Source organism: Larus michahellis, chromosome 23 (genome assembly GCF_964199755.1).
Source record: "Larus michahellis chromosome 23, bLarMic1.1, whole genome shotgun sequence".
In the NCBI taxonomy this organism is placed as follows: Eukaryota; Metazoa; Chordata; class Aves; order Charadriiformes; family Laridae; genus Larus; species Larus michahellis.
In genome coordinates this window covers 2091190-2104497 of record NC_133918.1, presented here as the reverse complement: position 1 = coordinate 2104497, position 13308 = coordinate 2091190, and the positions used below count along the sequence as shown (strand labels likewise).

General features: G+C 61.2%; 2 protein-coding genes across 6 annotated transcripts in view; both read left to right on the top strand.

Annotated features, from left to right (window-relative positions):
• The window catches only part of LINGO3 (leucine rich repeat and Ig domain containing 3), a 29687-nt gene extending 25525 nt beyond the window's left edge, over positions 1-4162 (top strand). For all 4 annotated transcript variants that reach the window (XM_074565947.1, XM_074565949.1, XM_074565945.1 and 1 more), the window contains one exon: positions 244-4162. In XM_074565947.1, the coding sequence (XP_074422048.1) occupies positions 281-2098 (1818 nt within the window). In that variant the 5' untranslated portion in view covers positions 244-280 and the 3' untranslated portion in view covers positions 2099-4162. The remainder of the gene's footprint in view (positions 1-243) is intronic.
• A 3639-nt stretch (positions 4163-7801) lies between these two features.
• On the top strand, positions 7802-12525 carry PEAK3 (PEAK family member 3). Of its 2 annotated transcripts, XM_074565487.1 has the most exons (5): positions 7802-8549; positions 9325-9452; positions 9708-10357; positions 10923-11234; positions 11316-12525. In XM_074565487.1, exons 1-5 carry the CDS (start codon positions 8443-8445, stop codon positions 11922-11924), a joined length of 1806 nt encoding a protein of 601 aa, XP_074421588.1. In that variant the 5' UTR covers positions 7802-8442; the 3' UTR covers positions 11925-12525. The 2 variants fall into 2 exon arrangements, with proteins under 2 accessions (XP_074421588.1, XP_074421587.1); XM_074565486.1 differs by having other exon boundaries at positions 10923-12525.
• The last annotated feature ends 783 nt before the right edge of the window (positions 12526-13308 follow it).

The window sequence follows — 13308 nt, the reverse complement described above, 5'->3', positions numbered from 1 at the left end:
CGGTGCCTGCAGGCGGTGAGGCTCGTTTAGCCCGGGTTTGCGTAGCGTACCAGGTCACACGTTTGGTGCTGAGAAAGGTGTCCAGAGCGTTTCCTGGGGGAGCTGGGATCTTATGAGGGCCATGGACCATGGTCTGGGAGATGTTTTCTGGTCTCAACCCACAGACGGGTGATCTGGGCCTGGGCAGGACTTTGTTAGCCTCCCCTGGGCTCGCCGCTGACTCCGCATCTCTCTCCTTTCCAGGCGCATGGGAGAATGGTAGTGAGCCCCCCATAAGACCATGCTCTACACAATGACATGGTGGCTCCTGGTCCTGCTCCTCCACCTGGTCCTGCTGAGCCCCCCGCGGGTGGCAGCCTGCCCTGCCCGCTGCGAGTGCGCCCCGCAGATCAAGTCGGTGGTGTGTCACCGCAAGCGGCTCACCTCCATCCCCGAGGGCATCCCCACCGAGACCAAGATCCTGGAGCTCAACAAGAACCGCATCCGCTGCCTGAACCCGGGGGACCTCTCCCCGTACCCGCTGCTGGAAGAGCTGGATTTCAGCGAGAACATCATCTCCAATGTGGAGCCGGGCGCCTTCAGCAACCTGTTCAACCTGCAGACCTTGCGGCTGCGGGGGAACCAGCTCAAGCTCATCCCCCCAGGGGTCTTCACCAAGCTGACCAACCTCACCCTCCTGGACATCAGCGAGAACAAACTCGTCATCCTGCTGGACTACATGTTCCAGGACCTGCGAAACCTGAAGAGCCTGGAGGTAGGCGATAACGACTTGGTGTACATCTCCCAACGGGCTTTCTCGGGGCTGCTGGGCCTGGAGCAGCTGACCATTGAAAAGTGCAACCTGACCTCCATCTCGGCCGAGTCGCTCTCCTACCTCCAGAACCTGGAGGTGCTGCGGCTCCGGCACCTCAGCATCTCCGCGCTGGAGGACCAAAACTTCAAGAAACTCTACAACCTCCTGCAGCTGGAGATTGACAACTGGCCGCTGCTGGAAGACGTCTCCCCCACCAGCTTCCAGGGCCTGAACCTCACCTCGCTCTCCATCACCTACACCAACATCACAGCAGTGCCCGCCGCTGCCTTGAGGAACCTGGTGTACCTCCGGTACCTGAACCTGTCCTACAACCCCATTAGCACTGTGCTGAAGGGCTCCTTTAAAGACCTCATCCGGCTCCAGGAGCTCCACATCGTGGGCGCTCTCTTGGTGTCTGTGGAGCCACAGGCTTTCTCTGGCCTGAGACAAATCCGGCTGCTCAACCTCTCCAGCAACTTTCTCTCCACACTGGAGGAGAGCACCTTCCACTCCGTCAACACGCTGGAGACGCTGCGGGTGGACAGGAACCCCCTGGCCTGCGACTGCCGCCTCCTCTGGATCCTGCAGCGACGGAAGACACTCAACTTTGATGGGCAGCAGCCCATGTGCTCCTCGCCACCTGAAATCCAGGGCAATGCCCTGCGTGACTTCCCGGACTCCGTGCTCTTCGAGTACTTCACCTGCCAGAAGCCCAAGATAAAAGATCGGAAGCTGCAGCACGTGACGGCCCGGGAAGGGCAGTCCGTATCCTTCCTTTGCCGGGCAGACGGGGAGCCGGACCCCTCCATCGCCTGGGTGTCCCCCCAGCATCGCATGATCACCACCCGCAGCACGGGGCGGGCGACCGTGCTGCCCGGGGGCACCCTGGAGATCCGCTTCGCCCAAGTGCAGGACAGCGGCACCTACATCTGCATCGCCAGCAACGCAGGGGGCAATGACACCTACTTCGCCACCCTGACGGTCAAGGGGCGCCCGGCCGATGGATCCCACTACGCAAACCGGACTTTGTACCTCAGCGAGTTCAACGACACCTCCCACAACGACACGCAAGTCTTCTTGAAGTTTACGTTGGACCTCAAGACCATCCTGGTCTCCACGGCCATGGGCTGCATCACCTTCCTGGGCGTGGTGCTCTTCTGCTTCCTCCTCCTCTTCGTCTGGAGCCGGGGCCGAGGGCAGCACAAGAACAACTTCTCGGTGGAGTACTCCTTCCGCAAGGTGGACGGTCCCACCACCACCACCGGCCAAGGAGGAGCCAGGAAGTTCAACATGAAGATGATCTGAACCTCTCCCAGAGGAGAACAGTTGTCTGCTGCCCGGCCCTGGGCACGGCCATGGTGGGCCGGGGCCAGGGGGTGCGTGGGAGCACAGGTGACATCCCGGGGCTGGCGGCGGGACCTCGCTGTGCTGGGATGTGGCCGGAGACATGCTGGAAGCCAGCGGGGTCGGCATTGCATGGACCTCAGGGTTGGGGAGCGGTGATCCCGGCTGTCCCAGCCCCATGGTGAGCCCTCGGGGCCCAGGGGCTGTCCCGGCTCCAGGGGCTCCCGATGTAGCCAACATTTTTTGCTACCAACTATGCATTTCTCTAGCCAAGAGACCAGCAGCGTTTGGACCTGGGGAAAAAAAAACAAACCCGGCTTCCTTTTTTTTTCCTCCCTTTCCCATTGTTTTTTAAGAGACTCCAGAAAACTCTCCTGGTGGTTGTTTATGGTTCTTCTCTTTTCTTGTTGTTGGGTTGTGGGGTTTTTGGTCCAATGATTTTTTTTTTTTTTTTTTTTAAATGAATTTCCAAGAGAAAAGTCTTCCGGGGCGATGCGGGACTGGGGCGCTGGGGGAGGTTGTGCCGAGCTGGGGCTGTCCCCCAGCCCCTCGGCAAAACCGGACCCCCCAGGGCACAGCCGAGCCTTGAGAGCTTCCCATCGGCGGATTTAAGAGGTGGCACCTGCAAAGGCGGGTGCCCCGGGGACGCTCCTGCACAAGCAATAATAACCCTCCCAAGGCCGGGCTCTGAGGAGGTGTCAGCAAGGAAAAAACGGGGAAAAAAGGCAAAATGAGGCCAAGGTCATTGAAATCAGGAGGAGCAGCCCCAGGGGGATGCAAGGCCCCGGCTTTGCATCCGTCCCAAGCCACTGCAGCAGCTGTGGGGGTGAAAGGGTGGGCGGTCAGGGTGCAAAAGGCATTTTGGGCTCCGTTTTCTTTGTCTTGCAAAGTGGAAGTCTCCGACAGAGCAGGAGCTGGCTCGTCCTGCGCTGGGAGGCCGTCCGGCCCAGGAAAGAAGAGGAGAGAAAGGCTCGGGACAAGCAGCTTGGGAACCGACGGCAAAAGCTCTGGGAGAAGGTCTCAGCTGGCACCTCCATCATATCCGCCCGGATCCTGCGCTGGGGACTGTGGGTTGGTGTCCCTGGGCTCTGCTCCCTGCAGCCCTGGGGACAGTCCCCAGCTTCCCCACCACCCCTGCCCGGGGCAGCGCTGGCTTCGGCTCAGGGCGTGGGGTTTTGGGGTGGGAGAAGGAGCAGAGCTGGCACAGCTGGAAGGGAAGAGCCTGGACGGGACCTAGGTGGGCTGGGGAGCCCATTGCTTCCTCCTCCTCCTCCTCCTCCTCCTCCTCCCACCATGTGCACCCCCGGCATTGCTGCAGGTCCCACCTCCCCGTTCCCATGGGCATGTCCCCCCCCCGGATGTCCCTTCCCAGCCGGCAGCGGTCAGACTGGGCACGCTGGCTTCAGGAGCTGGAGAGGCAGCTGCCCGTGTCCTGCTGGGCATCCCCGCGCCTTCGGGGCTGCGCTGGAGGCAGGAGCTCTGGAGGGGTCGGGGCTGCGGCCCCCCGCCATGAGCTTTGCTGCATGGGGCACCAGTGAGCACGACTGCTGTGGTCGTCCCCTGCACCCCGTCCCGCTGTCCCCTTCCTGCATCCCGTGGGTGCTGGGTGCCCCCCAGCCCCGGGCTGAGCCCTGGCGGGGGGAGAGGGGCGAAGGAGCCGACGGGCTCAGCACCCAGCCCCAAGGTGCTCCCTGGGCTGCAGCCGGTCACTGCCAGGATCGGGCCCCGACCTGGGTGGGGGGGTGCTGCCCGTCTCTGCCCACCCACCCCCTGCCGTGGGTCCGGCCGTTGCCCTTCGCATGCCCGGTGCCCCCTCGCCCCCCGAGCCGTGCATGCCGTGTCGTACCAGGGGTCCCACCGGCGTCACCCTTGTTTGGTGTCTGAGGTTTTTTTACCTGGGGGGTGGCGGGGGGGGTGGGGAGGGAGTCGGGCACGGACCCTCGCAGCCGGCAGCAAAGGCAGGTTTGGGCAGTGCAGACCTGGCACAGTTTTCTATGTAACGAGCATGTGAAATGTATTTGCGGGGGAAAAAGAAAAAGAAAAAGAAAAAAAAAAAAAAAGGACTTTTGTGGCTTCTTTGGTTTTTCTCCTTTTTCCCCCCTTCCCTTCTCCGTGTGGCTCAAATAAGAAAAGCCAGAGTCAGCGGAGAAAGCCCGAGCGGGGCTGAGGGCGAGCGTGGAGCGGGGCAGGATCGGAAAGGGCTGTCGGAGCAGGATTTGTGCCATGGTGCTCCCCAGCCCTGCTCCAGCCCAAGGCACTCCCGGGCTTCAGGCAGCTGGTAAACCCCCACGGCTCAGTTTAGGATCATCATCCATCCCGGAAAACCAGCAGGAGAACCCAAACTGGGAGAACTGGGAGGGCTGGAGGTCCGGTAAAGCTGGGAGAGCAGCACCCCAGGGCATCCCCTGCCCCAGGTGAGGACCCTTTGGATGCCGAAGAGCAGGGTCCAGCCCAGTTTAATGATGTTTGACCAACCTCGTTTAGAAATTAAATTCACCCACGTGCGACAAAGGAACTGGGAGCGAATCTCCGGGGTTTAGAGCAGCGGCGACTGGGGACTTGGCAGCAGGGGGTCACCCCCGCGCCCACTCGGCTTGGGGTTTGCAGCCCATCACCCAGCCATCGCCACCGTCCACCCTGCAAAGCCCTTCATAAACGATGCTCAACCAACTTTCAGAGGGCACTAAAGCCCATATTAATAACTGATAAATGATTAATGCGCGTGTGTTAACAAACTGCCGCCGCTGTTAATCTGTTGTTAATTATTAACAGGGTGTTTATAAGGATGCCCTTAAGCTGAAGGGTGCAGAGCCAGCGCCTCGCCCCAGCTCTCCGCCTGGGGAAGCTGAGGCACGGAGGGGCACTGCAGTAGGGCCAAGGGGCAGGAGCCAGTGGCACTGGAGGGGGGGGGGCCCGTCTTGAAGTGACCCTCTCGATCACCTTCCCTGTCCCGTCACCCCAGGGGACGCCCATGCGAGTCCGTCCCCGCCCTTGACTGAGCTGCCATCGTCCACGGGGCGCTCGGCCACCCTGGTGTCCCCGTGCCCAGCTGGCTGGGGACCGTCTGTCCTTGTGTCCCCAGCAAAGGCGCTGCTACACCTCCCCAAAATCCCGCCCCCCCCCCCCCCCCCCCCCAGTTCTCTCCTTCCAGGCTCAGTGGCTGCCCCCATGCCGGTCCTGGCTTTCCCAGCGTGGCACTGGGATGGGGACTGGGAGCCCGTGGGGCGGTGGGAGCAAAGCAAGGCCTCCATCTGCTGGAGAAAAGGGCCCTGGGCCGGTTCCCAGCCTCTGCACCCCGAAATTCCCACCCCGCTGCTCCCTGGGCAGGATCCCGGCACCCCCACGAAGGAGGGTGGCCCTGGGTGCAAAATAACCGGGGTGCTGCTGGCGCCCTGGACGTCCTGCCGCACCCCCCCCACCCCACCCCCCCCGCAAGCCGGGGAAGAGCTCTCCTGGGAGTAAAAGAGGAAATTGGGGGTTTTCTCTCATTTTTTGCATGAAAAAAAAAATATTACGTGGCATAAGAGCACCTGGGAGGTTAAAGTTGGGGTTACGGTTCATGCCTGTGCTGAAGGGTTGGGGTGCACCCATGGGACACTCCCGGGAGCCAGGGCTGAGCCCACCCACAACCCCCCCCCCGGCGGATGGATGGGGGGGGGGTGCCAGGACGGGCGATGCTGAGACCCCGGCTGGGGTGGTTTCGGTGCCCGCTGTGCCCGCGCCGGCCCCACAGGTACCCCCCCGACCTGCCCTCAGCCCGCAGTCCCCGCAGCAGCGCTGTATTGAGACTAACGATGAAAAAAAAAAAAAAAGAAAAAAAAAAAAGAAAAAAAAACCAACCAAAAAAAACCCGATAAAAAAAATAAAGACAATTAGAAAAATGCAATTTTCCGGCGGCTGCATTTAAAGCTCGGATCTCCCGCTGGGAAGAGAAACCAATTTCCTTACAAATTAAAAAGACTTGGGCGAAGTTAAACTTCCCTGCGGTCCCCAAATCCCAGCCTGCGCAGATTTGTTGGCGAGGGGGGGAGGCAAAGGGCCGGGCACCCCCTGGACCAGACACTGCGATTGTCATCGGTGTCCTGCAGCTTGGACAAGCAAATCAGCATTTTTATTTTTTTTTTAACTGGTCCTGCAGGACTCAGCAATATAAAATCACAGGCCTTTCTAAGGGCTCGGGTTGCTTTTAAACTTGGCGTTGTCACCTTTATTATAATAAGAGGCATCAGGAAATTTGCAGTTAATGCTCCTGGAAAAGGCAATTCCTGCCTCCTCCGGGCTCGTGCCACCTCGCTCTAGCTTGGGAGGGTCACGTTCATGGCTTTAATTCTGCGATTTTATTCCTAATGGTCTCGTATCCGGAAGGTAACGTTACTCATTAGGGAAAAATATTGATGCTTCTAGTAGATTTACTCTTGGTTGTGTTCCAGTCGTTAACATAAATGACTTACTGGGACGAGGGACGTACGCTGAGCCCGTTGCTGAACGCCATCAATGAGCCCAGGCTCCTGCTGCACCTTAAATAGTCCGTTTATATCCTTTATTTTTTCTTTTTTTTTTATTATAGCCCTACATGAGGTGGTGCCAAACCTGGTGGCTGGGCTGCGGCCCCGGTGCGGGGATGAGCGGCTCCGGCAGCAAAGTGGGCAGAAGCGAGGGACGGGACCGCACGGCTCCCGAGGCGGGTTGTCATCTCCCGAGGTCTTGCACGTCCTCCCCGAGCCAGAGCCGGATTCAAACGTGACTTAGCCCCTGACACGTATTTTTATCAGCTGTAGCACACGGCCTCGGCACCGCAGAAAGACGATCAGAGGGCTGGAGCCCCTCTGCTGGGAGGACAGGCTGAGAGAGCTGGGGGGGTTCAGCCTGGAGAAGAGAAGGCTCCGCGGAGACCTTCCAGCCCCTTCCAGTCCCTAAAGGGGCTCTGGGAAAGCTGGGGAGGGACTCTGGAGCAGGGAGGGGAGCCACGGGACGAGGGGGAAGGGTTTGAAACTGGAAGAGGGGAGATTGAGATGAGATGTGAGGCAGAAATTGTTTGCTGTGAGGGGGGTGAGCCCCTGGCCCAGGTTGCCCAGAGAAGCTGTGGCTGCCCCATCCCTGGAGGGGTTCAAGGCCAGGTTGGCCGGGGCTTGGAGCAACCTGGGCTGGTGGGAGGTGTCCCTGCCCAGGGCAGGGGGTGCCACTGGGTGGGCTTTAAGGTCCCTTCCAACCCGAACCATTCTATGATTCTATGAAAAGGCCCTTGGCAAGCGCCGCGGGCCAACAGTCACAGACCTGCCGGCTGGCTTGGCTTCAAGAAGGAAATATGGATTGCAAAATACCCGGTGAGGAAACCACCAAGGCGGGTGGTCTCCCCGCTGGGGGTGGCTCCGGGCTCACAGGCATCCGCTGAGCCCCACACCGACCCCCCCACACACCAAAGCCCTGGAGGTGCCCATCCCGTGGGCGCCCGCCCTGCTGCCAGGGCTGGAGCGTCCGGGTCACACGGGGGAGATGCCATGGATGGTGCCACGTTCCTCCTGTAAATCCACGTCCCCCAAAACCTGCCCATCCCCGGCCTCTGTGCCGCCGGGAGAAATGCCTGACGCCGGCTTCCCCCAGCTCTCAGCAGAGGGGCTCAGCCACCCACCCTGGCCAGGTGCTAATGGGTGCCATTAGTTAGTTGCTAATTAGTTCAAAGACTGAATAGAAGGGAGCAGATATTAAAGAATTTGGGGGTTTAGACTGCTAAAAGAGCAACTTTCGTCTAGAGAGGGCAGACACGGAGGGGGCATATTCTTTTTTCAGCAGCTGAGTTGTGTCACTTTGTGGTCTCTGTAAAGCTCTGTCGGGGGGGGGGGGGGAAGTGTTTTCTAACGACTGGGCTCCCCTTGTGCAACGGCTGCAGGAAACCCCAGCCAAAAAAAAAAAGTGAAGAAAACAACCAAAAAAAAAAAAAAAAAGTTCACCTCGCCCATCCATATAGGGCAACACAACCTGGAGAGCGGGGAATTAATTAGGTGGTTTGTTGAGGGGGGGAGTTACCGTGGAAATTCCCCCCCTCCCTTCCATACAGCTGCCCCCCCGGAAAGCAGCCCGGGAGGAGAGCGATGCTTCCGCGAGCGCCTCGGTGGGGGTCAAAACACGGGGTTGCGGCGAAGGCGATGCAATGACTGCGGCGGCGGCCGGAGCCTCGGGGGGCAGCGTGCGGGGAGCCAGGCCGAGCCCCTGCCTTCCTTCCCGCTTGCAAGCGGCAGGTTTTGAAAGACCATCCTGCGGCCAGCGGGGTTGCAAGGAGTTGGGCAAGGCCATTCCCCGGCAGCGGCATGGCTGGCGCCGGGGGAACCTGGGCCGGGGAGCGGGAGCCACTGCTGAGCCGGGAGATGGAGCTGGAACCCCCCAGACCCCCGCCGCTGCCGGGAAAAACTCAGAGGTAACAAATAATTCTGCAAATGGGGCCCAAAAATGGAGATTCCCAGCAGCATCCCCCTGGCAAGGCTGCTCCAGCCCCGCGTTTGCACCACAGCAAGAGGCAGGGCGATAATCCCCGGTTCCCCGGGGGCAACGGGGGCCGAGCGGGGCAAAAAAAGGGGGCAAAGCCTGCACTTTGAGGGAGCGATGTCCTCAGCAGAAACCGGGGTTTTTAAAGAAAGCCACCCTGCTTTCAGTACTGCTTGCGGCGGCGGCGGGGCCAGCGCTGCAGGTTTGCGCTGAGCCTGGCCAGGACGGGGAAATGAAACTCCGGCCGGGGCTGGGGCCGGCTCCTTCCCACTGCTCGGCTCCTTCCCTGCTCCCCGCTTTTCCCTCCCTGCACACAGCCCCCCACCCCGTCCTGCTTCCCCACCCCCCAGCAGACCAGGGCTGGGGCGGGGGGGGGGGGGGGGCGTCGAAGGCTTTTCCCACTCATGTCCCACACCATCGTGTCCCCCTGGCAGGGACCGTGGGGCAGACACAGCCCCGGTGGACACCCTCCCCTCTGCACCCCTGTGAAGCCCCCAAGGCAGCCCCCCCACCCCTCGGGAGCAACCCCCCAGGGGAGGAGCTGGAGTCACTGGGCCACCAAACTCCTGTCTTTTACCCCAAAACCACGCAGCCAGGGCTCCCCAGGCCACCGCTTCCCCTTTCTCCTTATCCTTCCCCTGAACCGGCACCGAGAGGAGCCAGAAACCCCCCAGGGGGGGCAAGCGCTGACTCCCGGCCCCACGCAGGGCCGTCGTGCGCGCCCGCTGCGCCAGCCTGGACCTGGGAGCCCCCAGACCACCAGCCCCCATGCCGGACACCCCAGGGGACCCCCCGCCTCGACCCCCCGCCTCGGCCCTCATCTACAGCAACGTGGGTGAGTGACGGCCCCGCTGCCCCCCTGGGGTCACTGGGGATGGACCCCGCTGCTGCCCCATCCTCTTCCCCTAGTCCCCAGCCGTCACCCCCCCCCCCCCCCGGGTGGCATTGGGCATGGCTTTGGGGCTGGAAATATGCAGTGGGACAAGTAACGACATGCTTTTACCCCTGTCCCGCGCCATCTCCCACTTTCTTCCCCCTCTCTCGCCTCGGGGAAGTCTCAGCCCTGCCATCTCCATCCCTCCCTCCCCAGGAGAACTGCGGGCCCACCTCGTCCCCCGCAAGGCTAGCCGAGGGGAAGGAGCCAGGAGAGCCCCCTCTCAGCCCAGCCGGGACCCCCTGCCTCCCCCATTGCCGAAAAAGCAGCTCCAGCGAGCCGAGTCCCTCCCGGAGCAGGGGCCATCCCGGCACTGGCAGGGTGACCCCACACCATGGGCCGCCAGCAGCCTCTCCAGCATCCCACCACCCCATCCACCGCACGAGGAGGGGGCTCCCAGCTCCATCCCCCCGCGCGATAGACCCTCCTGGGGACCCAAGAGGCCCCTGACCAAGTCCCAAAGCCTGGGGGAACCGGTGGCCCGGAGCAGCCCATCGCCCAGCCCGGCAGAGGTGACATTCGGGACGGCGGACGGGGAGCTGGGGCGGCTCCTGGAGAGCCCGGCCGGGGTGTGCGGGGTGGTGTTGGGGTGCCAGGTGGCCACCCTGGCCCGGCTCTCGGCTCGCATCCAGGAGAAGCTCCTGGGGTCGGAGGAGCGGCAGCGGCTGCTGGAGGCAGAGCTGGCGGGGAAGGGCTGGGCAGCGTTCAGCATCCTGGAGCGGGAGCCGTGCTGCCAGAGCGGGGACGCCTGGTATTTCCCAGTGGGCTTCACTTTTGAGCAAAGCCAACTGGTGTTCGCAGCCAAGGTAAGCGGGGAATGGGGGAAAACGCCCCGGGTGGTGCAGGGAGAGCCGGCTCCTGCCGGCGCAGGGGGCAAAGCGTGGTGGAGCGGGAGCGCCGGCTTTTCCGCTGACCCCCGTCACGCAGGCGCTTCCCCTTTTTGCACCTACTTCTGCATTTGCGAAACGGGTCGGCGCTGCGGGCGCGCGGTGGGGTGGGGAGGGCGGCAGCTCCCACGGGTCCATAGGACACATCAAGGAGAACGGCAGCGCTGGGGGAGATGCCCTGGCAAGTGATCTCGAGGGACCAGGGGACACAAAGGAGAGGCTGGAGCAGAGCTGGCTCAGGATGAGACCCATCAAAGCAGCTTTGCAGGTCGCCTGGGGGTTACACCCCCCCCTCCTCTCCCATTTCTTGCCCAAAACCATTCTGGTGGGTGCCAATGGGCTCAGAGGGTGTGAGGGGAGACCAGCACCCTGTGTGGGTCCGACCAGAGCTGGTGGCCCTGAGCTGAGGCAGTGGCCCGGGCCAGGACGAGGCACCCTGTGGCTCCATCCTCGCGCACTGGCCGTGCCCTGTGTCTCCTTGCAGGTCCCCAAGCCGTGCTGCGCCAGCCTGGGGGTGCAGAGCTCCCTCGGGGCCCACTGCAGCATCCAGCGCCTCATCAGCCGCTTCACCGACCGCCTCCCTTGGGAGCTGGTGTTCCCGGAAAGCACCGAGGAGCAGAGTCAGTCCCCTTCCGGAGAGGAGCCAGCCCATCTTCCCACCTGCCCTGTCCTGCAGGTCTTTATTTCTCCTGAGGTTCCCTACCAGACCCTGGCAGGCTTTGTGAAGGGAACCCATGGTTTGCACAGGACCAGCCCTGGGCACTACGAACGCCTGGCTTGCCTCCTCCTCCTGCAGGTGTGCATGGGGCTGGAGCACCTCCAGGTGCAGAACATGGGGCAGGGGGACCTCTGCCCCGAGAACCTGCTGCTGGTGCAGTGCCCATGTCTTCCCCAGAGCCAGCAAGGCAAGGAGGCATCCCTGGGGCTGTCCCTTCCAAGGCTGCTCATCAGCAGCTTCTTCAAAGTTAAAGACAAGCAAAGACCTTGTTCCACCAGCCAAGAGCAGGACTGGACCAAGGGGCTTGCTGCACCACCCACCCCAGTAGCAGACGAGCTGAACGTAGGCATGCTGATCTATCAGATCTTGCACGTGGACATCTCTCTGGAGAACACCTTGGGGTTCAGAAGCAATAGACTTCCTGAAATCCCTTCCCTGTCCATCTATTCCACGGGACTCAAGCGCCTGGCCATGCTACTTCTCCACACAGATCCCTGCAAGAGGGTCTCCATCGAGCAGGCAAGGAGCATCCTGCAGGTCCTGCTCTGGGGGCCTCGCCAGGAGCTCTTCGCCAGGAGTAAGAAGTCCCTCACCCTGCTCCGGAACTGGGTGGAGGTGAAGAGGGCTCTGCTGCTCCTGAAGTTTGCGGAGAATTCGGCCGGGGTGGCGGGGAGTCCCGGCCTCGAGGAGTGGTTGTGCTGCCAGTACTTCAAGGAGGTCACCGAACACACGCTCTACCAAGTCACTCAGGCTCTCTACGCTCCCTGAAGGCAAGCTGAAGTTCAGCCCACCCAAAAACTCTCCTCGAAGCCAAGAGGCCATGAGGACCTGGCCAAATCCTGGAGCAGCTCACAAGGAACCTAAGCTGGTCCTGGCTGGGAAAACTCTGTTTGCGAACCCAAACCCACTTCCCCTGCAGCACGTGAACGATGAAGCTGGGACCAAGCTCCCACCCGTGGCTCCCACAACGCGGGGTGTGTTTTTACACCCTTGACCGATTTTTGATGTTTTGAGTCCAGTCTATCAGAGCATCTCAGGAAAGACGGCTGGATGGAAGCCACAGGATCAAGCACCAATTTTAGTGGCTGATTATCCAAAGTTTAGGGGGCTTGGACTTTGCACAAAACCCCCTCAGACCCCACCTCCGGCCATGAGGCTTTCGCTGTTTTTAATAACAATGATCTGACCGTGGAAAAACAAAGCCACACGTTACAGCTCACCTTAACTCACCGTTAGCAAAGGAGAAATACAATACCTCGTACAACCGCCTCTCCTTAGAAACAGTTTGTGGCACAGCCGCAAATATAAATGACATTTTAAAGGGGGAAAATATTGCAGCCACGCAGCTTCAATAAAACCCAGAGCTGAACCTCTTAAATACCGGTCCTTTATGTGCTTCTTTGACAGCGTTACACACCCCAGTGATGTACCCAGAGGGAAACACAAAGCCGAACTCCGCTGCCCGGCGGTGATTCGCCACAACAGCCTCGATGGCGTCTAGTAAATCGCTCGGGTCAGTTTACGGGTGCTGCGGCCGGGCCCGGGCTGTAGGGTCGGTCTCTGCCTGCACCAAAGCAGGGCCATTGCATCTGCTGCTTGGTATGAAACACGCAGCACCAGGCAGGATCTGGTCCCCAAAACCACGTGGCTGCGGAGTGACGACCACAGTGAAGTGTCATTGAAGGCCCTGCTCACGTCATTTATATTATTATTAGAATCACGGACTGGTTTGGGTTGGAAGGGACCTTAAAGGCCACCCAGTGCCACCCCCTGCCCTGGGCAGGGACACCTCCCACCAGCCCAGGTTGCTCCAAGCCCCGGCCAACCTGGCCTTGAACCCCTCCAGGGATGGGGCAGCCACAGCTTCTCTGGGCAACCTGGGCCAGGGGCTCACCCCCCTCACACCAAACAATTTCTTCCCAAGATCTCATCTCAATCTCCCCTCTTCCAGTGTAAAACCCTTCCCCCTCGTCCCATGGCTCCCCTCCCTGCTCCAGAGTCCCTCCCCAGCTTTCCCGGAGCCCCTTTAGGGACTGGCAGGGGCTGGAAGGTCTCCGCGGAGCCTTCTCTTCTCCAGGCTGAACCCCCCCAGCTCTCTCAGCCTGTCCTCCCAGCAGAGGGGCTCCAGCCCACCCAGCATCTCCGGGGCCTC

Bases quoted from the DNA above. Each gene is read 5' to 3' on its own strand.
- PEAK3 (XM_074565486.1), top strand. From the start codon at position 8,443: ATGGCTGGCGCCGGGGGAACCTGGGCCGGGGAGCGGGAGCCACTGCTG. The intron at 8,550-9,324 runs GTAACAAATAAT...GGCCCCACGCAG, and splicing joins CTGCCGGGAAAAACTCAGAG to GGCCGTCGTGCGCGCCCGCT. The intron at 10,358-10,922 runs GTAAGCGGGGAA...GTCTCCTTGCAG, and splicing joins AACTGGTGTTCGCAGCCAAG to GTCCCCAAGCCGTGCTGCGC.